Source organism: Oncorhynchus masou, chromosome 14, assembly GCF_036934945.1.
Source record: "Oncorhynchus masou masou isolate Uvic2021 chromosome 14, UVic_Omas_1.1, whole genome shotgun sequence".
Classification (NCBI taxonomy): domain Eukaryota; kingdom Metazoa; phylum Chordata; class Actinopteri; order Salmoniformes; family Salmonidae; genus Oncorhynchus; species Oncorhynchus masou.
In genome coordinates, this window is record NC_088225.1 from 36,977,230 (window position 1) to 37,002,229 (window position 25,000).

General features: G+C 44.6%; 1 protein-coding gene across 1 annotated transcript in view; it reads left to right on the plus strand.

Moving 5' to 3' along the window:
- The first annotated feature begins 7,168 nt into the window (after positions 1-7,168).
- The window catches only part of LOC135553892 (putative uncharacterized protein DDB_G0290521), a 111,486-nt gene continuing 93,654 nt past the window's right edge, over positions 7,169-25,000 (plus strand). Inside the window, exons 1-3 of the mRNA XM_064985818.1 lie at positions 7,169-7,304; positions 20,220-20,247; positions 21,058-21,299. Coding sequence (XP_064841890.1) covers positions 7,169-7,304; positions 20,220-20,247; positions 21,058-21,299 — 406 coding nt within the window. The remainder of the gene's footprint in view (positions 7,305-20,219; positions 20,248-21,057; positions 21,300-25,000) is intronic.

Below are 25,000 nucleotides of genomic sequence, written 5' to 3' on the forward strand. Positions count from 1 at the left end.
TCAACCATCATCACACCTGGATCAGTCTGGTCAGCTGTTTCATACTGCAGCTGAGATTTCTTTCCACCCTTTCCCTCGTCTGAGAAGTGGACATTATATCACACGCCTGTTACTTGACCTTTAAGATCAGCCTCCAGCTAAAGTGTCTCGGGAAATAGAACGAGAGAGAGAAACACCTTAAAAGTCTTTAATCCTCATGTCACAGGTCTGCCACCCTTATGCCACCCCTCTCCCATGTCTAGATTACCTAGATGTTCCCTAGATGTTCCCTAGATGTTCCCTAGATGTTCCCTAGATGTTCCCTAGATGTTCGCTAGATGTTCGCTAGATGTTCGCTAGATGTTAGCTCGATGTTAGCTCGATGTTAGCTCGATGTTAGCTCGATGTTAGCTCGATGTTAGCTAGATGTTCGCTAGATGTTCCCTAGATGTTAGCTAGATGTTCCCTAGATGTTCCCTAGATGTTCCCTAGATGTTCCCTAGATGTTCCCTAGATGTTCCCTAGATGTTAGCTAGATGTTCCCTAGATGTTCCCTAGATGTTCCCTAGATGTTCCCTAGATGTTCCCTAGATGTTAGCTAGATGTTCCCTAGATGTTCCCTAGATGTTAGCTAGATGTTAGCTAGATGTTAGCTAGATGTTCGCTAGATGTTCGCTAGATGTTAGCTCACATTCCCTTGAAGTTGGAATTAGGCTACGATCCAACCAAGTGGGTGCTGGTCCCCAAGTATAAACAGATATGATCTCTACGTATAAACAGATATAATCCCTAAGTATAAACAGATATGATCCCTAAGTATAAACAGATATGATCCCTAAGTATAAACAGATATGATCCCTAAGTATAAACAGATATGATCCCTAAGTATAAACAGATATGATCTCTACGTATAAACAGATATGATCCCTAAGTATAAACAGATATGATCCCTAAGTATAAACAGATATGATCCCTACGTATAAACAGATATGGTCCCATGGGTTAGAGAGGAGGGGATGATGGGATAGAGAGAGGAGAGGAAGGGAGAGAGGAGATCAGAGGAGGGGAAGATGGGATAGAAAAGGGAGAGGGAGGGAGAGAGGGGGAGATCAGAGGAGAGGAGAGTGAAAGAGTGAGAGGGAGGGAGAGAGGAGGAGATCAGAGGAGAGGAGAGGAGAGTGAAAGGGGGAGAGGAAGAAGAGAGAGAGAGGTATTAATATGTAATTTATTGATGAGGGCAGAATGTGGTGGACTAACACATGGCATCCCTCAGAAGTCCCTAATGTCTGCAACATGTTCCTCTCAACCCATCCTCAACTCTCCCCTCCTCACTCTTTCCTTACTCCCATAACCCCCTCCTCTCCTTACTCTTTCCTTGCTCCCTCAAATCTCTCTTCTACTCACTATTTCCTTGCTCCCTCAACCCCCTCCTCTGCCCTCCTCACTCTTTCCTTGCTCCCTCAACCCCCTCCTCTCCCCTCCTCACTCTTTCCTTGCTCCCTCAACCCCTCCTCTCCCCTCCTCACTCTTTCCTTGCTCCCTCAACCCCCTCCTCTCTCTTTCCTTGCTCCCTCAACCCCCTCCTCACTCTTTCCTTGCTCCCTCAACCCCCTCCTCACTCTTTCCTTGCTCCCTCAACCCCCTCCTCTCCCCTACTCACTCTTTCCTTGCTCCCTCAACCCCCTCCTCTCCCCTCCTCACTCTTTCCTTGCTCCCTCAACCCCCTCCTCTCCCCTCTTCACTCTTTCCTTGCTCCCTCAACCCCCTCCTCTCCCCTCCTCACTCTTTCCTTGCTCCCTCAACCCCCTCCTCTCCCCTCCTCACTCTTTCATAGCTCCCTCAACCCCCTCCTCTCCCCTCCTCACTCTTTCCTTGCTCCCTCAACCCCTCCTCTCCCCTCCTCACTCTTTCCTTGCTCCCTCAACCCCCTCCTCTCTCTTTCCTTGCTCCCTCAACCCCCTCCTCACTCTTTCCTTGCTCCCTCAACCCCCTCCTCACTCTTTCCTTGCTCCCTCAACCCCCTCCTCTCCCCTCATCACTCTTTCCTTGCTCCCTCAACCCCATCATCTCCCCTCCTCACTCTTTCCTTGCTCTCTCAACCCCCTCCTCTCCCCTCCTCACTCTTTCCTTGCTCCCTCAACCCCCTCCTCTCCCCTCCTCACTCTTTCCTTGCTCCCTCAACCCCCTCATCACTCTTTCCTTGCTCCCTCAACCCCATCATCTCCCCTCCTCACTCTTTCCTTGCTCCCTCAACCCCCTCCTCTCCCCTCCTCACTCTTTCCTTGCTCCCTCAACCCCCTCCTCTCCCCTCCTCACTCTTTCCTTGCTCCCTCAACCCCCTCCTCTCCCCTCCTCACTCTTTCCTTGCTCCCTCAACCCCCCTCCCTCTCCCCCTCCTCACTCTTTCCTTGCTCCCTCAACCCCCTCCTCTCCCCTCCTCACTCTTTCCTTGCTCCCTCAACCCCCTCCTCTCCCCTCCTCACTCTTTCCTTGCTCCCTCAACCCCCTCCTCTCCCCTCCTCACTCTTTCCTTGCTCCCTCAACCCCCTCCTCTCCCCTCCTCACTCTTTCCTTGCTCCCTCAACCCCTCCTCTCCCCTCCTCACTCTTTCCTTGCTCCCTCAACCCCCCTCCTCACTCTTTCCTTGCTCCCTCAACCCCCTCCTCTCCCCTCCTCACTCTTTCCTTGCTCCCTCAACCCCCTCCTCTCCCCTCCTCACTCTTTCCTTGCTCCCTCAACCCCCTCCTCTCCCCTCCTCACTCTTTCCTTGCTCCCTCAACCCCCTCCTCTCCCCTCCTCACTCTTTCCTTGCTCCCTCAACCCCCTCCTCTCCCCTCCTCACTCTTTCCTTGCTCCCTCAACCCCCTCCTCTCCCCTCCTCACTCTTTCCTTGCTCCCTCAACCCCCTCCTCTCCCCTCCTCACTCTTTCCTTGCTCCCTCAACCCCCTCCTGTCCCCTCCTCACTCTTTCCTTGCTCCCTCAACCCCCTCCTCTCCACTCCTCACTCTTTCCTTGCTCCCTCAACCCCCTCCTCTCCCCTCCTCACTCTTTCCTTGCTCCCTCAACCCCCTCTTCTCCCCTCCTCACTCTTTCCTTGCTCCCTCAACCCCCTCCTCTCCCCTCCTCACTCTTTCCTTGCTCCCTCAACCCCATCATCTCCCCTCCTCACTCTTTCCTTGCTCCCTCAACCCCCTCCTCTCCCCTCCTCACTCTTTCCTTGCTCCCTCAACCCCCTCCTCTCCCCCTGTCCACACACCCTGCATCCCTCCCCATGTCCTCACACCCTGCATCCCTCCACCTGTTCTCACACCCTGCATCCCTCCCCCTGTCCTCACTCCCTCCCTCCTTACCCATCCTCACCCCCTCCCTCCCTTATCCTCCTTCTCCCGCTATTGTCTATTCTCCCCCTCTCCTCTCTTAATTCTCCCCCACTCCTCCCTTATCCTAATTCTCCCCATCTCTTCTCTTATCCTCATTCTTCCCATCTCCTCCCTTATCCTCATTCTACACTCTCCTCCCTTATGCTCATTCTCCCCCTCTCCTCACTTATCCTCATTCTCCCCCTCTCCTCCTCATTCTCCCCCTCTCCTCCTCATTCTCCCCCTCTCCTTATTCTCCCCCTCTCCTCTCTTATCCTCATTCTCCCCCTCTCTTCACTTATCCTCATTCTCCCCCTCTCCTCCTCATTCTCCCCCTCTCCTCCTCATTCTCCCCCTCTCCTTATTCTCCCCCTCTCCTCTCTTATCCTCATTCTCCCCCTCTCCTCCCTTATCCTCATTCGCCCCCTCTCCTCCCTTATCCTCATTCGCCCCCTCTCCTCCCTTATCCTCATTCGCCCCATCTCCTCTCTTATCCTCATTCTCCCCATCTCTTCTCTTATCCTCATTCTCCCCCTCTCCTCTCATCCTCATTCACCCCCTCTCCTCCCTTATCCTCATTCTCCCCCTCTCCTCTCATCCTCATTCGCCCCCTCTCCTCCCTTATCCTCATTCACCCCCTCTCCTCCCTTATCCTCATTCTCCCCCTCTCCTCTTTTATCCTCATTCGCCCCATCTCCTCTCTTATCCTCATTCTCCCCCTCTCCTCCCTTATCCTCATTCGCCCCCTCTCCTCCCTTATCCTCATTCGCCCCATCTCCTCTCTTATCCTCATTCTCCCCCTCTCCTCCCTTATCCTCATTCGCCCCCTCTCCTCCCTTATCCTCATTCGCCCCATCTCCTCTCTTATCCTCATTCTCCCCCTCTCCTCCCTTATCCTCATTCTCCCCCTCTCCTCCCTTATCCTCATTCACCCCATCTCCTCTCTTATCCTCATTCTCCCCCTCTCCTCCCTTATCCTCATTCGCCCCCTCTCCTCCCTTATCCTCATTCGCCCCATCTCCTCTCTTATCCTCATTCTCCCCCTCTCCTCCCTTATCCTCATTCGCCCCCTCTCCTCCCTTATCCTCATTCGCCCCATCTCCTCTCTTATCCTCATTCTCCCCCTCTCCTCCCTTATCCTCATTCGCCCCCTCTCCTCCCTTATCCTCATTCTCCCCCTCTCCTCCCTTATCCTCATTCGCCCCCTCTCCTCCCTTATCCTCATTCGCCCCATCTCCTCTCTTATCCTCATTCTCCCCCTCTCCTCCCTTATCCTCATTCGCCCCCTCTCCTCCCTTATCCTCATTCTCCCCCTCTCCTCCCTTATCCTCATTCTCCCCCTCTCCTCCCTTATCCTCATTCTCCCCCTCTCCTCTCTTATCCAACAGAAGAAGAAGGAAAGAGAGAAGATATTTAATAGGATGAATAAGAGGGAAGTAAAGGAAAGGAAAGGAGAATAAGAGTGTAGAATAGCAGGTAATTGATTAGCTTCAGTGGAGAGACGGAGGCTTCATTTGAATGTAGAATAGCAGGTAATTGATTAGCTTCAGTGGAGAGACGGAGGCTTCATTTGCTAAAGTGCTGCCTGGGTTTAGAACCTAGCTCACTATTCCTTCCTCTCTCTCTCCCTCTTCCTTCCTATCTCTCTCCATCTCCCTCTTCCTTCCTCTCTCTCTCCATCTCCCTATTCCTTCCTCTCTCTCTCTCTCTCCCTCTTCCTTCCTCTCTCTCTCCATCTCCCTATTCCTTCCTATCTCTCTCCATCTCCCTATTCATTCCTATCTCTCTCTCTCTCCCTCTTCCTTCCTATCTCTCTCTCTCTCCATCTCCCTCTTCCTTCCTCTCTCTCTCCATCTCCCTATTCCTTCCTATCTCTCTCCATCTCCCTATTCCTTCCTATCTCTCTCTCTCTCCATCTCCCTCTTCCTTCCTCTCTCTCTCCATCTCCCTATTCCTTCCTATCTCTCTCCATCTCCCTATTCCTTCCTATCTCTCTCTCCATCTCCCTCTTCCTTCCTATCTCTCTCTCCATCTCCCTATTCCTTCCTATCTCTCTCCATCTCCCTATTCCTTCCTATCTCTCTCCATCTCCCTATTCCTTCCTATCTCTCTCCATCTCCCTATTCCTTCCTATCTCTCTCTCCATCTCCCTATTCCTTCCTATCTCTCTCCATCTCCCTATTCCTTCCTATCTCTCTCCATCTCCCTATTCCTTCCTCTCTCTCTATCTCACTATTCCTTCCTCTCTCTCACTATTTCTTCCTATTTATCTCTCACTATTCATTCCTCTCTCTCCCCATCTCACTATTCCTTCCTATTTCTCTCCATCTCCCTATTCCTTCCTATCTCTCTCTCCATCTCCCTATTCCTTCCTATCTCTCTCCATCTCCCTATACATTCCTATCTCTCCCCATCTCCCTATTCCTTCCTATCTCTCTCCATCTCCCTATTCCTTCCTATCTCTCTCTCCATCTCCCTATTCCTTCCTATCTCTCTCCATCTCCCTATTCCTTCCTATCTCTCTCCATCTCCCTATTCCTTCCTATCTCTCTCTCTCTCCATCTCCCTATTCCTTCCTCTCTCTCTATCTCACTATTCCTTCCTCTCTCTCACTATTTCTTCCTATTTATCTCTCACTATTCATTCCTCTCTCTCCCCATCTCACTATTCCTTCCTATTTCTCTCCATCTCACTATTCCTTCCTATCTCCCCCCTCTCCCTATTTCCCTCCCCATCTCGCTGTCTACCTCCTTCTCTCACTCTCCCTCCCTCATTCTCTCTCTCTCTCCATCTGCCCATTTCTCTACCTCCCTTTCTCACTCTTCCTCCCTCCCTCTCTTTCTCCATCTCCCCATTTCTCCCCCTCTCTCCTCATCTTTCCATTTCCAGCAGTCAGATTGAGAGAAGCAGAGCCAGTTGATATTCTGTTTTCGGCCTTATCATAGGGACTGTGATCAGAGCTATCCTCAGGGCGATTCTCTACTGTTTAACACAGGAGCATGAAGAGGTCATGTTTTCTCTCTCTCTCTCTCCTTCTCTGTGCGCATGTGTGAGTGTGTGAGAGTGTGAGAGTGTGAGAGTGTGAGAGTGTGAGTGTGTGAGTGTGTGAGTGTGTGTGTGGAGTAGAGCATGTCCATAGGAAAAGGCTGTGTGTTTATAGTGGGCCATCTGGCCTCTTAGAACATAGCAGTAAATTATACCTAGAGAGAGGAGAGGAGACGAGAGAAGAGGAAATGAACGGAGAGGAGACGAGAGAAGAGGAAATGAGCGGAGAGGAGACGAGAGAAGAGGAAATGAGTGGAGAGGAGACGAGAGAAGAGGAAATGAACGGAGAGGAGACGAGAGAAGAGGAAATGAACGGAGAGGAGACGAGAGAAGAGGAAATGAACGGAGAGGAAAGGAGAGAAGAGGAAATGAACGGAGACGAGAGAAGAGGAAATGAACGGAGAGGAGACGAGAGAAGAGGAAATGAGCGGAGAGGAGACGAGAGAAGAGGAAATGAGCGGAGAGGAGACGAGAGAAGAGGAAATGAACGGAGAGGAAAGGAGAGGAGAGGAAACGCCCTCTTGCCATCTCCTCCTCTCCCCAGAACACCCTCACTGCCACTTCTGTTATACAACTCTGGATATTTATATTTTGTGTTGAGAAACTGGAGAGCAAAGACCTGAGGTCTGTTGAAACCCTATGACCCCCACACAGCAGATCCCCACAGTCACTATGGGACCCCCCACACAGCAGATCCCCACAGTCACTATGGGACCCCCACACAGCAGATCCTCACAGTCACAGTCACTATGGGACCCCCACACAGCCAATCCCCACAGTCACTATGGGGCCCCCCCACACCGCAGATCCCCACAATCACTATGGGACCCCCACACAGCAGATCCCCACAGTCACTATGGGACCCCCACACAGCAGATCCCCACAGTCACTATGGGACCCCCACACAGCAGATCCTCACAGTAACAGTCACTATGGGACCCCCACACAGCAGATCCCCACAGTCACTATGGGACCCCCACACAGCAGATCCCCACAGTCACAGTCACTATGGGACCCCCACACAGCAGATCCCCACAGTCACTATGGGACCCCCACACAGCAGATCCCCACAGTCACTATGGGACCCCCACACAGCAGATCCTCACAGTCACTATGGGACCCCCACACAGCAGATCCTCACAGTCACTATGGGACCCCCACACAGCAGATCCTCCCAGTCACTATGGGACCCCCACACAGCAGATCCCCACAGTCACTATGGGACCCCCACACAGCAGATCCCCACAGTCACAGTCACTATGGGACCCCCACACAGCAGATCCCCACAGTCACTATGGGACCCCCACACAGCAGATCCTCACAGTCACTATGGGACCCCCACACAGCAGATCCCCACAGTCACTATGGGACCCCCACACAGCAGATCCCCACAGTCACAGTCACTATGGGACCCCCACACAGCAGATCCTCCCAGTCACTATGGGACCCCCACACAGCAGATCCCCACAGTCACTATGGGACCCCCACACAGCAGATCCTCCCAGTCACTATGGGACCCCCACACAGCAGATCCCCACAGTCACTATGGGACCCCCACACAGCAGATCCTCACAGTCACTATGGGACCCCCACACAGCAGATCCCCACAGTCACTATGGGACCCCCACACAGCAGATCCTCCCAGTCACTATGGGACCCCCACACAGCAGATCCCCACAGTCACTATGGGACCCCCACACAGCAGATCCTCACAGTCACTATGGGACCCCCACATAGCAGATCCCCACAGTCACTATGGGACCCCCACACAGCAGATCCTCACAGTCACTATGGGACCCCCACACAGCAGATCCCCACAGTCACTATGGGACCCCCACACAGCAGATCCCCACAGTCACTATGGGACCCCCACACAGCAGATCCTCCCAGTCACTATGGGACCCCCACACAGCAGATCCCCACAGTCACTATGGGACCCCCACACAGCAGATCCTCCCAGTCACTATGGGACCCCCACACAGCAGATCCCCACAGTCACTATGGGACCCCCACACAGCAGATCCTCCCAGTCACTATGGGACCCCCACACAGCAGATCCCCACAGTCACAGTCACTATGGGACCCCCACACAGCCAATCCCCACAGTCACTATGGGACCCCCACACAGCAGATCCTCACAGTCACTATGGGACCCCCACACAGCAGATCCCCACAGTCACTATGGGACCCCCACACAGCAGATCCTCACAGTCACAGTCACTATGGGACCCCCACACAGCAGATCCTCACAGTCACTATGGGACCCCCACACAGCAGATCCTCCCAGTCACTATGGGACCCCCACACAACAGATCCTCACAGTCACTATGGGACCCCCACACAGCAGATACTCCCAGTCACTATGGGACCCCCACACAGCAGATCCCCCCAGTCACTATGGGACCCCCACACAGCAGATCCCCACAGTCACTATGGGACCCCCACACAGCAGATCCCCACAGTCACTATGGGACCCCCACACAACAGATACTCCCAGTCACTATGGGACCCCCACACAGCAGATACTCCCAGTCACTATGGGACCCCCACACAGCAGATCCTCCCAGTCACTATGGGACCCCCACACAGCAGATCCACACAGTCACTATGGGACCCCCACACAGCAGATCCACACAGTCACTATGGGACCCCCACACAGCAGATCCCCACAGTCACTATGGGACCCCCACACAGCAGATCCCCACAGTCACTATGGGACCCCCACACAGAGCAGATCCCCACAGTCACTATGGGACCCCCACACAGCAGATCCCCACAGTCACTATGGGACCCCCACACAACAGATCCCCACAGTCACTATGGGACCCCCACACAGCAGATCCCCACAGTCACTATGGGACCCCCACACAGCAGATCCTCACAGTCACTATGGGACCCCCACACAGCAGATCCTCCCAGTCACTATGGGACCCCCACACAGCAGATCCTCCCAGTCACTATGGGACCCCCACACAGCAGATCCCCACAGTCACTATGGGACCCCCACACAGCAGATCCTCACAGTCACTATGGGACCCACACACAGCAGATCCCCACAGTCACTATGGGACCCCCACACAGCAGATCCCCACAGTCACTATGGGACCCCCACACAGCAGATCTCCACAGTCACTATGGGACCCCCACACAGCAGATCCCCACAGTCACTATGGGACCCCCACACAACAGATCCCCACAGTCACAGTCACTATGGGACCCCCACACAGCAGATCCTCACAGTCACTATGGGACCCCCACACAGCAGATCCCCACAGTCACTATGGGACCCCACACAGCAGATCCCCACAGTCACTATGGGACCCCCACACTGCAGATCCTCACAGTCACTATGGGACCCCCACACAGCAGATCCCCACAGTCACTATGGGACCCCCACACAGCAGATCCCCACAGTCACTATGGGACCCACACACAGCAGATCCCACAGTCACAGTCACTATGGGACCCCCACACAGCAGATCCCCACAGTCACTATGGGACCCCCACACAGCAGATCCCCACAGTCACTATGGGACCCACACACAGCAGATCCCCACAGTCACAGTCACTATGGGACCCCCACACAGCAGATCCTCACAGTCACTATGGGACCCCCACACAACAGATCCCCACAGTCACAGTCACTATGGGACCCCCACACAGCAGATCCTCACAGTCACTATGGGACCCCCACACAGCAGATCCCCACAGTCACTATGGGACCCCCACACAGCAGATCCTCACAGTCACTATGGGACCCCCACACAGCAGATCCCCACAGTCACAGTCACTATGGGACCCCCACACAGCAGATCCCCACAGTCACTATGGGACCCCCACACAGCAGATCCCCACAGTCACTATGGGACCCCCACACAACAGATCCCCACAGTCACTATGGGACCCCCACACAGCAGATCCCCACAGTCACTATGGGACCCCCACACAGCAGATCCTCACAGTCACTATGGGACCCCCACACAACAGATCCCCACAGTCACTATGGGACCCCCACACAGCAGATCCTCACAGTCACTATGGGACCCCCACACAGCAGATCCCCACAGTCACTATGGGACCCCCACACAGCAGATCCCCACAGTCACTATGGGACCCCCACACAGCAGATCCTCACAGTCACTATGGGACCCCCACACAGCAGATCCTCACAGTCACTATGGGACCCCCACACAACAGATACTCCCAGTCACTATGGGACCCCCACACAGCAGATCCCCACAGTCACTATGGGACCCCCACACAACAGATCCCCACAGTCACTATGGGACCCCCACACAGCAGATCCCCACAGTCACTATGGGACCCCCACACAGCAGATCCCCACAGTCACTATGGGACCCCCACACAGCAGATCCCCACAGTCACTATGGGACCCCCACACAGCAGATCCCCACAGTCACTATGGGACCCCCACACAGCAGATCCCCACAGTCACTATGGGACCCCCACACAGCAGATCCCCACAGTCACTATGGGACCCCCACACAGCAGATCCCCACAGTCACTATGGGACCCCCACACAGCAGATCCTCACAGTCACTATGGGACCCCCACACAGCAGATCCCCACAGTCACTATGGGACCCCCACACAGCAGATCCCCACAGTCACTATGGGACCCCCACACAGCAGATCCTCACAGTCACAGTCACTATGGGACCCCCACACAGCAGATCCTCACAGTCACTATGGGACCCCCACACAGCAGATCCTCACAGTCACTATGGGACCCCCACACAGCAGATCCTCACAGTCACTATGGGACCCACACACAGCAGATCCTCACAGTCACTATGGGACCCCCACACAGCAGATCCCCACAGTCACTATGGGACCCCCACATAGCAGATCCCCACAGTCACTATGGGACCCCCACATAGCAGATCCTCACAGTCACTATGGGACCCCCACACAGCAGATCCTCACAGTCACTATGGGACCCCCACACAGCAGATCCTCACAGTCACTATGGGACCCCCACACAGCAGATCCCCACAGTCACTATGGGACCCCCACACATCAGATCCTCACAGTCATTATGGGACCCCCACACAGCAGATCCCCACAGTCACTATGGGACCCCCACACAGCAGATCCTCACAGTCACTATGGGACCCCCACACAGCAGATCCTCACAGTCACTATGGGACCCCCACACAGCAGATCCACACAGTCACTATGGGACCCCCACACAGCAGATCCCCACAGTCACAGTCACTATGGGACCCCCACACAGCAGATCCCCACAGTCACTATGGGACCCCCACACAGCAGATCCCCACAGTCACTATGGGACCCCCACACAGCAGATCCTCACAGTCACTATGGGACCCCCACACAGCAGATCCTCACAGTCACTATGGGACCCCCACACAGCAGATACTCACAGTCACAGTCACTATGGGACCCCCACACAGCAGATCCCCACAGTCACTATGGGACCCACACATAGAAGGTAGCCTAGCGGTTCAGAGCAGGTAGCCTAGCGGTTAAGAGCAGGTAACCTAGTGGTTAAAAGAAGGTAGCCTAGCGGTTCAGAGCAGGTAGCCTAGCAGTTAAGAGAAGGTAGCCTAGCAGTTACGAGCAGATAGCCTAGCGGTTACGAGCAGGTTGCCTATCGGTTGGAAGAACATCAATGAATTTGCTGCTTGGATGGTCACTGCTCACACTGCCAAATACTACAGCAGAAGAGACAGGGAGAGAGTGGATAATTGGAGAGAGCAACAGAGAGAGAGAAACAGAGAGAGAGACCAACAGAGAGAGATCAACAGAGAGAGAGAGTCTCTGTTTCAGAAACACACACACACACACACACACACACACACACACACACACACACACACACACACACAGTGTCCTACTACGTTCTCAGAGCTCCAGAGAGCTGTGCAGCAGCTGTTATACACTAAGGTACCAGGACACAGGTGCTGAGGCAGAACAACTGCTCTCTTATGGAGATGACACTTCACACCAAGGTGTTTATAAAGGCTTTATGAAGGATTTGTAATGACGTTATTAAGACTAACGAACTATCGTGTTAGCAAAAGCTGTGATAACTAGCTAACCCCCTTTAATCTGTGGTAGCTAACTATCATGTTAGCAAAAGCTGTGATAACTAGCTAACCCCCTTTAATCTCTGGTAGCTAACTATCGTGTTAGCAAAAGCTGTGATAACTAGCTAACCCCCTTTAATCTCTGGTAGCTAACTATCGTGTTAGCAAAAGCTGTGATAACTAGCTAACCCCCTTTAATCTCTGGTAGCTAACTATCGTGTTAGCAAAAGCTGTGATAACTAGCTAACCCCCTTTAATCTCTGGTAGCTAACTACCGTGTTAGCAAAAGCTGTGATAACTAGCTAACCCCCTTTAATCTCTGGTAGCTAACTATCGTGTTAGCAAAAGCTGTGATAACTAGCTAACCCCCTTTAATCTCTGGTAGCTAACTACCGTGTTAGCAAAAGCTGTGATAACTAGCTAACCCCCTTTAATCTCTGGTAGCTAACTACCGTGTTAGCAAAAGCTGTGATAACTAGCTAAACCCCTTTAATCTCTGGTAGCTAACTACCGTGTTAGCAAAAGCTGTGATAACTAGCTAACCCCCTTTAATCTCTGGTAGCTAACTACCGTGTTAGCAAAAACTGTGATAACTAGCTAACCCCCTTTAATCTCTGGTAGCTAACTATCGTGTTAGCAAAAACTGTGATAACTAGCTAACCCCCTTTAATCTCTGGTAGCTAACTATCGTGTTAGCAAAAACTGTGATAACTAGCTAACCCCCTTTAATCTGTGGTAGCTAACTATCGTGTTAGCAAAAGCTGTGATAACTAGCTAACCCCCTTTAATCTCTGGTAGCTAACTATCGTGTTAGCAAAAGCTGTGATAACTAGCTAACCCCCTTTAATCTCTGGTAGCTAACTACCGTGTTAGCAAAAGCTGTGATAACTAGCTAACCCCCTTTAATCTCTGGTAGCTAACTATCGTGTTAGCAAAAGCTGTGATAACTAGCTAACCCCTTTAATCTCTGGTAGCTAACTATCGTGTTAGCAAAAGCTGTGATAACTAGCTAACCCCCTTTAATCTCTGGTAGCTAACTATCGTGTTAGCAAAAGCTGTGATAACTAGCTAACCCCCTTTAATCTCTGGTAGCTAACTATCGTGTTAGCAAAAGCTGTGATAACTAGCTAACCCCCTTTAATCTCTGGTAGTTAACTATCGTGTTAGCAAAAGCTGTGATAACTAGCTAACCCCCTTTAATCTCTGGTAGCTAACTATCGTGTTAGCAAAAGCTGTGATAACTAGCTAACCCCCTTTAATCGCTGGTAGCTAACTATCAGTGTTAGCAAGTAATGTTATTAGTATTAGTAGTATTATAAGTATTAGTATGCATTGGTTTTATTAATACTAGTATTATTAGCATTCATACTTGCAGTAGTAGTAGTGTTTCTACTAGTATTATTAGTATCAGCATTAGTAGCGTCACCATTAGTATTATTAGCATTATTAGTATTGGAATTAGCATTATTAGTATTATTAGCATTATTAGTATTAGAATTAGCATTATTAGTATTATTAGCATTATTAGTATTGGAATTAGCATTATTAGTATTATTAGCAGTATTAGTATTGGAATTAGCATTATTAGTATTGGAATTAGCATCATTAGTATTATTAGCATTATTAGTATTGGAATTAGCATTATTAGTATTATTAGCATTATTAGTATTGGAATTAGCATTATTAGTATTATTAGCAGTATTAGTATTGGAATTAGCATTATTAGTATTATTAGCAGTATTAGTATTGGAATTAGCAATATTAGTATTATTAGCAGTATTAGTATTGGAATTAGCATTATTAGTATTATTAGCATTATTAGTATTATTAGCATTATTAGTATTGGAATTAGCATTATTAGTATTATTAGCAGTATTAGTATTGGAATTAGCATTATTAGTATTATTAGCAGTATTAGTATTGGAATTAGCAGTATTAGTATTATTAGCAGTATTAGTATTGGAATTAGCATTATTAGTATTATTAGCAGTATTAGTATTGGAATTAGCATTTTTAGTATTATCAGCACCAGTAGTGTTAGTATTAGCAGCAGTATTAGTAGCATTACTATCAGTATTAGTTTCACAGGTACTTGTATTATTAGTATTGGTATTAGTAGTATTCGCATTAGTAGAAGTAGTAGTATTAGTATTCGTATTATTCATATTATTAGTATTAGTAGTAGCAGTATCATTATTAGTATTAGTAGTATTGGTATTAGAAGTAGTAGTACTATTAGCATTAGTAGTATTAGTATTGGTAATAGTTGTATTATTAGTATGAGAAGTAGTAGTATTACACAGTTTCCTAGGAACGCGAAGCTTACACTGTGTTTTTTCGGAAGTAGTAGTTTAGGAATTGTTAGTTAGATTACTTGTTGGTTATTACTGCATTGTCGGAATTAGAAGTACAAGCATTTCGCTACACTCGCATTAACATCTGCTAACCATGTGTATGTGACAAATACAATTTGATTTGATTTGATGTAGTATTATTGGTAGTGGTATTTTTAGTATTAGTTGTATTAGTCGTAGTGGTATTATTAGTATTAGCAGTATTGGTATTATTAGTAGTGGTATTATTAGTATTAGCAGTATTGGTATTATTAGTAGTGGTATTATTAGTATTAGCAGTAGTGGTATTATTAGTATTAGCAGTATTGGTATTAGCAGTAGTGGTATTATTAGTATTAGCAGTATTGGTATTATTAGTAGTGGTATTATTACTATTATTAGTAGTGGTATTATTAGTATTAGTCATAGTGGTATTATTAGTATTAGCAGTATTAGTATTAGCAGTAGTGGTATTATTAGTATTAGCAGTATTGGTATTATTAGTAGTGGTATTATTAGTATTAGCAGTATTAGTATTAGCAGTAGTGGTATTATTAGTATTAGCAGCATTAGTATTAGCAGTAGTGGTATTATTAGTATTAGTAGTAGTGGTATTATTAGTATTATCAGTATTAGTATTAGTAGTAGTGGTATTATTAGTATTAGCAGTATTAGTATTAGTAGTAGTGGTATTATTAGTATTAGTGGTATTAGTAGTAGTGGTATTAGTAGTAGTGGTATTATTAGTATTAGTAGTAGTGGTATTAGTAGTAGTGGTATTATTAATATTAGTAGTAGTGGTATTATTAGTATTAGTAGTAGTGGTATTAGTAGTAGTGGTATTATTAGTATTATTAGTATTAGTAGTAGTGGTATTATTAGTATTAGTAGTAGTGGTATTATCAGTATTAGTAGTAGTGGTATTATTAGTATTAGTAGTAGTGGTATTATTAGTATTAGTAGTAGTGGTATTATTAGTATTAGTAGTAGTGGTATTATTAGTATTAGTAGTAGTGGTATTAGTAGTAGTGGTATTATTAGTATTATTAGTATTAGTAGTAGTGGTATTATTAGTATTAGTAGTATTAGTAGTAGTGGTATTATTAGTATTAGTAGTAGTGGTATTAGTAGTAGTGGTATTATTAGTATTAGCAGTATTAGTATTAGTCGTAGTGGTATTATTAGTATTATCAGTATTAGTATTAGTCGTAGTGGTATTATTGATATTGGTGGTATTAGTATCAGTAGTAATAGTATTATCGGTATTAGTAGTATTAGCAGTAGTAGTATTAGTAGTAGTAGTAGTAGTAGTATTGGTATTGGTAGTAGTAGTATTATAAGTATTAGTAGTATTAATATTATTGGTATTCGTAGTATTAGTAGTAGTGGTATTATTGATATTGGTAGTACTAGTGGTAGTAGTATTAGTATTATTAGCACTAGAATTATTAGTATTAGTGGTATTAGCATTAGCAGTAGTAGTAGTATTTGTTTGTAATAGTATCAGTATTCATAGTAGTATTTGTATAATTAGTAGTATAAGTATTGGTATTAACATTAGCAGTATTTGTAGTTGTAGTATTAGTATTACTATTAGTATCAGCATCAGTATTAGTAGTACTAAAATGAGTCGTATCAGTATTATTAGTATGGGTATTATTATAATGAGTATTAGTTGCATTAGCAGTATGAGTAATAGCAGAATTAGTATTCGTAGTATTAGTAGTACTAGTAATCATAGTATTAGTATTAGTAGTACTAGCATTATTAGTAGTGGCAGTATTAGTATTATCGTCACCAGTATTATTAGTATCCGTGGTATTAGTAGCATTAGCAGTATTAGTATTAGTAGTATTAGTAGTATTACTAGTAGTATTAGTATACGTATTTGTATTATTAGTATTAGCGGTATTACTAGTAGTATTAGTACACATATTTGTATTCGTATTAGTATTATTTGTATTAGTAGTGGTGGTATTAGTATTATTGATGTTATTAGTAGTATTCATAGTATTAGTATTAGTAGTAGTAGTGGTATTATTGTCATTGATATTAGTAGTATTAGTCGTATCAGCATTAGTATTATTAGCGGTATTAATACCATTTGTAGTATTAGTTTCATTAGTGTTATTAGTATTGATAGTATTACTATTATTGGCATTGGTATTATTATTAGTACTATTAGTAGTAGTATTATCAGTAGTAGCATTATCAGTATTAGTATTATTGGTATTAGTGTTATTATTGGTAGTAGTAGTATTAGTACTAGCAGTATTAGCATTATTCACATTAGCAGTATTATTAGCATTAGTAGTAGTGGTATTAGTGTATTATTATTGTTATTAGTAGTATTGGTATTGTTATTAGTAGTAGTAGTAGTAGTATTAGTATTAGTGGTATTGGTATTGTTATTAGCAGTAGTAGCAGTATTAGTATTAGTGGTATTAGTAGTATTAGTATTAGTGGTATTAGTAGTATTAGTATTGTTATTAGTAGTATTAGTAGTATTAGTATTAGTATTAGTAGTATTGGTATTGTTATTAGTATTGGTATTAGTAGTATTAGTATTAGTGGTATTAGTAGTATTAGTATTGGTATTAGTAGTATTAGTATTAGTAGTATTAGTATTAGTGGTATTAGTAGTATTGGCGGTGTTAGTATTGTTATTAGTAGTACTATTAGTATTAGTGGTATTATTATTAGTATTAGTAGTAGTATTAGTATTGTTATTAGTAGTATTAGTATTTGTAGTATTAGTATTATTAGTGGTGTTAGTAGAATCGGTGGTGTTAGTAGAATTAGTAGTATTAGTATTGTTATTAGTAGTATTAGTATTAGTGGTATTCGTAGTATTAGTAGTATTAGTATTGTCATTAGTAGTATTAGTATTAGTGGTATTAGTAGTATTAGTAGTATTAGTATTGCTATTGGTAGTATTAGTAGTATTAGTATTGTTATTAGTAGTATTAGTAGTATTAGTATTGTTATTAGTAGTATTAGTATTAGTGGTATTAGTGGTATTGGTAGTATTAGTATTGTTATTAGTAGTATTAGTATTAGTGGTATTAGTATTGTTATTAGTAGTATTGGTATCAGTATTGTTATTAGTAGTATTAGTATTAGTGGTATTAGTAGTATTAGTATTAGTAGTAGTGGTATTATTAGTATTAGTGGTATTATTATTAGTATTAGTAGTATTAGTATTGTTATTAGTAGTATTAGTAGTGTTATTAGTAGTATTAGTATTAGTAGTATCAGTAGTATTAGTATTGTTATTAGTAGTACTAGTATTGTTATTAGTAGTATTAGTTGTATTAGTAGTATTAGTATTAGTGGTATTAGTGGTATTAGTAGTATTAGTATTGTTATTGGTAGTAGTGGTATTATTATTAGTATTGGTAGTATTAGTATTGTTATTAGTAGTATTAGTGGTATTAGTGGTATTGGTATTGTTATTAGCAGTAGTAGCAGTATTAGTATTAGTGGTATTAGTAGTATTAGTATTAGTGGTATTAGTAGTATTTGTATTGTTATTAGTAGTATTAGTAGTATTAGTAGTATTAGTATTGGTATTGTTATTAGTATTGTTATTAGTAGTATTAGTATTAGTGGTATTAGTAGTATTAGTATCGTTATTAGTAGTATTAGTATTAGTAGTATTAGTATTAGTGGTATTAGTAGTATTGGTGGTGTTAGTATTGTTATTAGTAGTACTATTAGTATTAGTGGTATTATTATTAGTATTAGTAGTCGTATTAGTATTGTTATTAGTAGTATTAGTATTAGTAGTATTAGTATTATTAGTGGTGTTAGTAGAATTGGTGGTGTTAGTAGAATTAGTAGTATTAGTATTGTTATTAGTAGTATTAGTATTAGTGGTATTAGTAGTATTAGTAGTATTAGTATTGTCATTAGTAGAATTAGTATTAGTGGTATTAGTAGTATTAGTAGTATTAGTATTGCTATTGGTAGTATTAGTAGTATTAGTATTGTTATTAGTAGTATTAGTATTAAGTGGTATTAGTGCTGTTATTAGTAGTATTGGTATCAGTATTGTTATTAGTAGTATTAGTATTAGTGGTATTAGTAGTATTAGTATTAGTAGTAGTGGTATTATTAGTATTAGTGGTATTATTATTAGTATTAGTAGTATTAGTATTGTTATTAGTAGTATTAGTATTGTTATTAGTAGTATTAGTATTAGTAGTATCAGTAGTATTAGTATTGTTATTAGTAGTACTAGTATTGTTATTAGTAGTATTAGTATTAGTGGTATTAGTGGTATTAGTAGTATTAGTATTAGTGGTATTAGTGGCATTAGTAGTATTAGTATTGTTATTGGTAGTAGTGGTATTATTATTAGTATTGGTAGTATTAGTATTGTTATTAGTAGTATTAGTATTAGTGGTATTAGTGGTGTTAGTAGTAGTAGTAGTATTAGTATTGTTATTAGTAGTAGTAGTATTAGTGGTATTGGTAGTATTAGTATTGTTATTAGTAGTATTAGTATTAGTGGTATTAGTATTGTTATTAGTAGTATTGGTATCAGTATTGTTATTAGTAGTATTAGTATTAGTGGTATTAGTAGTATTAGTATTAGTAGTAGTGGTATTATTAGTATTAGTGGTATTATTATTAGTATTAGTAGTATTAGTATTGTTATTAGTAGTATTAGTATTGTTATTAGTAGTATTAGTATTAGTAGTATCAGTAGTATTAGTATTGTTATTAGTAGTACTAGTATTGTTATTAGTAGTATTAGTATTAGTGGTATTAGTGGTATTAGTAGTATTAGTATTAGTGGTATTAGTGGTATTAGTAGTATTAGTATTGTTATTGGTAGTAGTGGTATTATTATTAGTATTGGTAGTATTAGTATTAGTGGTATTAGTGGTGTTAGTAGTATTAGTAGTATTAGTATTGTTATTAGTAGTATTAGTATTAGTGGTATTAGTAGTATTAGTAGTATTAGTATTAGTTGTATTAGTAGTATTAGTATTGTTATTAGTAGTAGTAGTAGTATTAGTATTGCTATTAGTAGTAGCAGTATTAGTGGTATTAGTAGTATTAGTAGTATTAGTATTCTTATTAGTAGTACTATTAGTATTAGTGGTATTAGTAGTATTAGTGGTGTTAGTAGAATTAGTAGTATTCGTATTAGTAGTATTAGTAGTATTAGTGGTGTTAGTAGTATTAGTGGTGTTAGTAGAATTAGTAGTATTAGTGGTGTTATTAGTAGTAGTAGTATTAGTAGAATTAGTAGTATTAGTATTGTTATTATTAGTACTATTAGTATTAGTGGTATTATTATTAGTGAGCAGTGGATAACATAACTAGCTAAACTAAATGGTATAAATCCTGATGAAGAGAGAGTTGTGTAGATAGCGTGTCTATGCTACATCGTCATAAATTCCTCTTGTCTCCCACAGATTCCCATGAGGTCTCAGACTCCAGGAGGTGAGATGTTGAACAAGAAAGAGACATATGAAGAAACAGAAGGGGACTATGTTGCTCAGTTAAATAGTTCATGTGTTGTCACTTTCTATTCTGACTTGTAATGTTAAAAGGAGAAAAAGAGCCCCCCTGTTAATCTGAATTAGCTAGTCTACTCACTGATAGGATACAGACCACTCTGTTTATGTGAATTAGCTAGTCTACTCACTGATAGGATACAGACCACTCTGTTTATGTGAATTAGCTAGTCTACTCACTGATAGGATACAGACCACTCTGTTAATCTGAATTAGCTAGTCTACTCACTGATAGGATACAGACCACTCTGTTAATCTGAATTAACTAGTCTACTCACTGATAGGATACAGACCACTCTGTTTATCTGAATTAACTAGTCTACTCACTGATAGGATACAGACCACTCTGTTAATCTGAATTAACTAGTCTACTCACTGATTGGATACAGACTTTAGTCACTGCAATTAACATCATTTTACCAATGTATCTTTCAATTAAATTAGCTTTTGTTCTTTCATATAGATTATGTCGGGAACCCATTAATACAGTAGGTATCTTTTCACCAGGTATAAAGGGAACCCATTAATACAGTAGGTATCTTTTCACCAGGTATAAAGGGAACCCATTAATACAGTAGGTATCTTTTCACCAGGTATAAAGGGAACCCATTAATACAGTAGGTATCTTTTCTAACCTCAGCCCTAACCTCAGTCCCAACCCCAGCTCTAACCTCAGTCCCAACCCCAGCCCCAACCTCAGTCCCAACCCCAGCCCCAACCTCAGTCCCAACCCCAGCCCCAACCTCAGTCCCAACCCCAGCCCCAACCTCAGTCCCAACCCCAGCCCCAACCCCAGCCCTAACCTCAGCCCCAACCTCAGTCCTAACCTCAGTCCCAACCCCAGCCCTAACCTCAGTCCCAACACCAGCCCTAACCCCAGCCCCAACCCCAGCCCCAACCTCAGTCCCAACCCCAGCCCCAACCCCAGCCCTAACCTCAGCCCCAACCTCAGTCCTAACCTCAGTCCCAACCCCAGCCGTAACCTCAGTCCCAACCCCAGCCCTAACCTCAGTCCCAACCCCAGCCCTAACCTCAGTCCCAACCCCAGCCCTAACCTCAGTCCCAACCCCAGCCCTAACCTCAGCCCCAACCTCAGTCCTAACCTCAGTCCCAACCCCAGCCCTAACCTCAGTCCTAACCTCAGTCCCAACCCCAGTCCTAACCTCAGTCCCAACCCCAGTCCTAACCTCAGTCCCAACCCCAGCCCTAACCTCAGTCCCAACCCCAGCCCCAACCTCAGTCCCAACCCCAGCCCCAACCTCAGTCCCAACCCCAGCCCCAACCCCAGCCCTAACCTCAGCCCCAACCTCAGTCCTAACCTCAGTCCCAACCCCAGCCCTAACCTCAGCCCCAACCTCAGTCCTAACCTCAGTCCCAACCCCAGCCCTAACCTCAGTCCCAACCCCAGCCCCATACTCAGTCCCAACCCCAGTCCCAACCCCAGCCCTAACCTCAGTCCCAACCCCAGCCCCAACCTCAGTCCCAACCCCAGCCCCAACCTCAGTCCCAACCCCAGCCCTAACCTCAGTCCCAACCCCAGCTCTAACCTCAGTCCCAACCCCAGCCCTAACCTCAGTCCCAACCCCAGCCCTAACCTCAGTCCCAACCCCAGCCCTAACCTCAGTCCCAACCCCAGCCCTAACCTCAGTCCCAACCCCAGTCCCAACCCCAGCCCTAACCTCAGTCCCAACCCCAGTCCCAACCCCAGCCCTAACCTCAGTCCCAACCCCAGTCCCAACCCCAGCCCTAACCCCAGCCCCAACCCCAGTCCCAACCCCAGCCCTAACCCCAGTCCCAACCCCAGCCCTAACCTCAGTCCCAACCCCAGCCCCAACCCCAGTCCCAACCCCAGTCCCAACCCCAGCCCTAACCTCAGTCCCAACCCCAGTCCCAACCCCAGCCCTAACGTCAGTCCCAACCCCAGCCCTAAGCTCAGTCCCAACCCCAGCCCCAACCCCAGTCCCAACCCCAGTCCCAACCCCAGTCCCAACCCCAGCCCTAACCTCAGTCCCAACCCCAGTCCCAACCCCAGCCCTAACGTCAGTCCCAACCCCAGTCCTAACCTCAGTCCCAACCCCAGCCCTAACGTCAGTCCCAACCCCAGCCCTAACGTCAGTCCCAACCCCAGCCCTAAGCTCAGTCCCAACCCCAGTCCTAACCTCAGTCCCAACCCCAGCCCTAACCCCAGTCCCAACCCCAGCCCTAACCTCAGTCCCAACCCCAGCCCTAACCTCAGTCCCAACCCCAGCCCTAACCTCAGTCCCAACCCCAGCCCTAACCTCAGTCCCAACCCCAGCCCTAACCTCAGTCCCAACCCCAGTCCTAACCTCAGTCCCAACCCCAGTCCTAACCTCAGTCCCAACCCCAGCCCTAACGTCAGTCCCAACCCCAGCCCTAACGTCAGTCCCAACCCCAGCCCTAAGCTCAGTCCCAACCCCAGTCCTAACCTCAGTCCCAACCCCAGCCCTAACGTCAGTCCCAACCCCAGCCCTAACCTCAGTCCTAACCCCAGTCCCAACCTCAGTCCCAACTCCCAGTCCCAGTTCCGGCCTCAGTCACAGCTTCAACCCAGTGGAGACCAAATCTGGATCGTGTCCAACCACAGGTCAATACAGCATCCTGCATTTATAAATCACCAAGCAAAACTTTGTCATATTCCATATTCTAATGTATTGTACTGGTATGAACCCGGAGAGAGAGAAGCATTATGTAGATAGTCACCATGTAGACAGAACAAGACTAGCTACAGACCAAGACTAGCTACAGACCACTACACACTTAGACATTTGTCATAGACAATACACACCTAGACATTTATAATGTAGACACTACACACCTAAACATTTATAATGTAGACAATACACACCTAGACATGTATAAAATCAGACAATACACACCTAAACATTTATAATGTAGACAATACACACCTAGACATGTATAATGTAGACACTACACACCTAAACATTTATAATGTAGACACTACACACGTAGACATTTATAATGTAGACAATACACACCTAGACATTTATAATGTAGACACTACAAACTTAGACATTTAAAATGTAGACACTACACATCTAGACATTTATAATGTAGACACTACACACCTAGACATGTACAATGTAGACACTACACACCTAGACATGTATAATGTAGACACTACACACTTAGACATTTATAATGTAGACACTACACACCTAGACATGTATAATGTAGACACTACACACCTAGACATGTATAATGTAGACACTACACACCTAGACATGTATAATGTAGACAATATACACTTAGACATTTATAAAGTAGACACTACACACCTAGACATTTATAAAGTAGACACTACACACCTAGACATTTATCATAGAGACACCTCACTACACACTTAATGAGAGACAATGTCTCCACATATCACCATGGAAGCTGTATAATGGAACTATATCTCCACATATCATCATGGAATCTGTATAATGGAACTATATCACCATATATCACCATGGAAGCTGTATAATGGAACTATATCACCATGTATCACCATGGAAGCTGTATAATGGAACTATATCTCCACATATCACCATGGAAGCTGTATAATGGAACTATATCTCCACATATCACCATGGAAGCTGTATAATGGAACTATATCACCATATATCACCATGGAAGCTGTATAATGGAACTATATCACCACATATCACCATGGAAGCTGTATAATGGAACTATGTCTCCACATATCACCATGGAAGCTGTATAATGGAACTATATCACCACATATCACCATGGAAGCTGTATAATGGAACTCTATCTCCACATATCACCATGGAAGCTGTATAATGGAACTATATCACCACATATCACCATGGAAGCTGTATAATGGAACTATATCACCATGGAAGCTATATAATGGAACTATATCACCAAATATCACCATGGAAGCTGTATAATGGAACTATATCACCAAATATCACCATGGAAGCTGCATAATGGAACTATATCACCATGGAAGCTGTATAATGGAACTCTATCTCCACATATCACCATGGAAGCTGTAATAATGGAACTATATCACCATATATCACCATGGAAGCTGTATAATGGAACTATATCTCCACATATCACCATGGAAGCTGTATAATGGAACTATATCACCATGGAAGCTGTATAATGTAACTATATCTCCACATATCACCATGGAAGCTGTATAATGGAACTATATCTCCACATATTGCCATGGAAGCTGTATAATGGAACTATATCACCACATATCACCATGGAAGCTGTATAATGGAACTATATCTCCATATATCACCATGGAAGCTGTATAATGTAACTATATCTCCACATATCACCATGGAAGCTGTATAATGGAACTATATCACCATGGAAGCTGTATAATGTAACTATATCTCCACATATCACCATGGAAGCTGTATAATGGAACTATATCTCCACATATCACCATGGAAGCTGTAATAATGGAACTATATCTCCACATATCACCATGGAAGCTGTATAATGGAACTATATCTCCACATATCACCATGGAAGCTGTAATAATGGAACTATATCTCCACATATCACCATGGAAGCTGTATAATGGAACTATATCACCACATATCACCATGGAAGCTGCATAATGGAACTATATCTCCACATATCACCATGGAAGCTGCATAATGGAACTA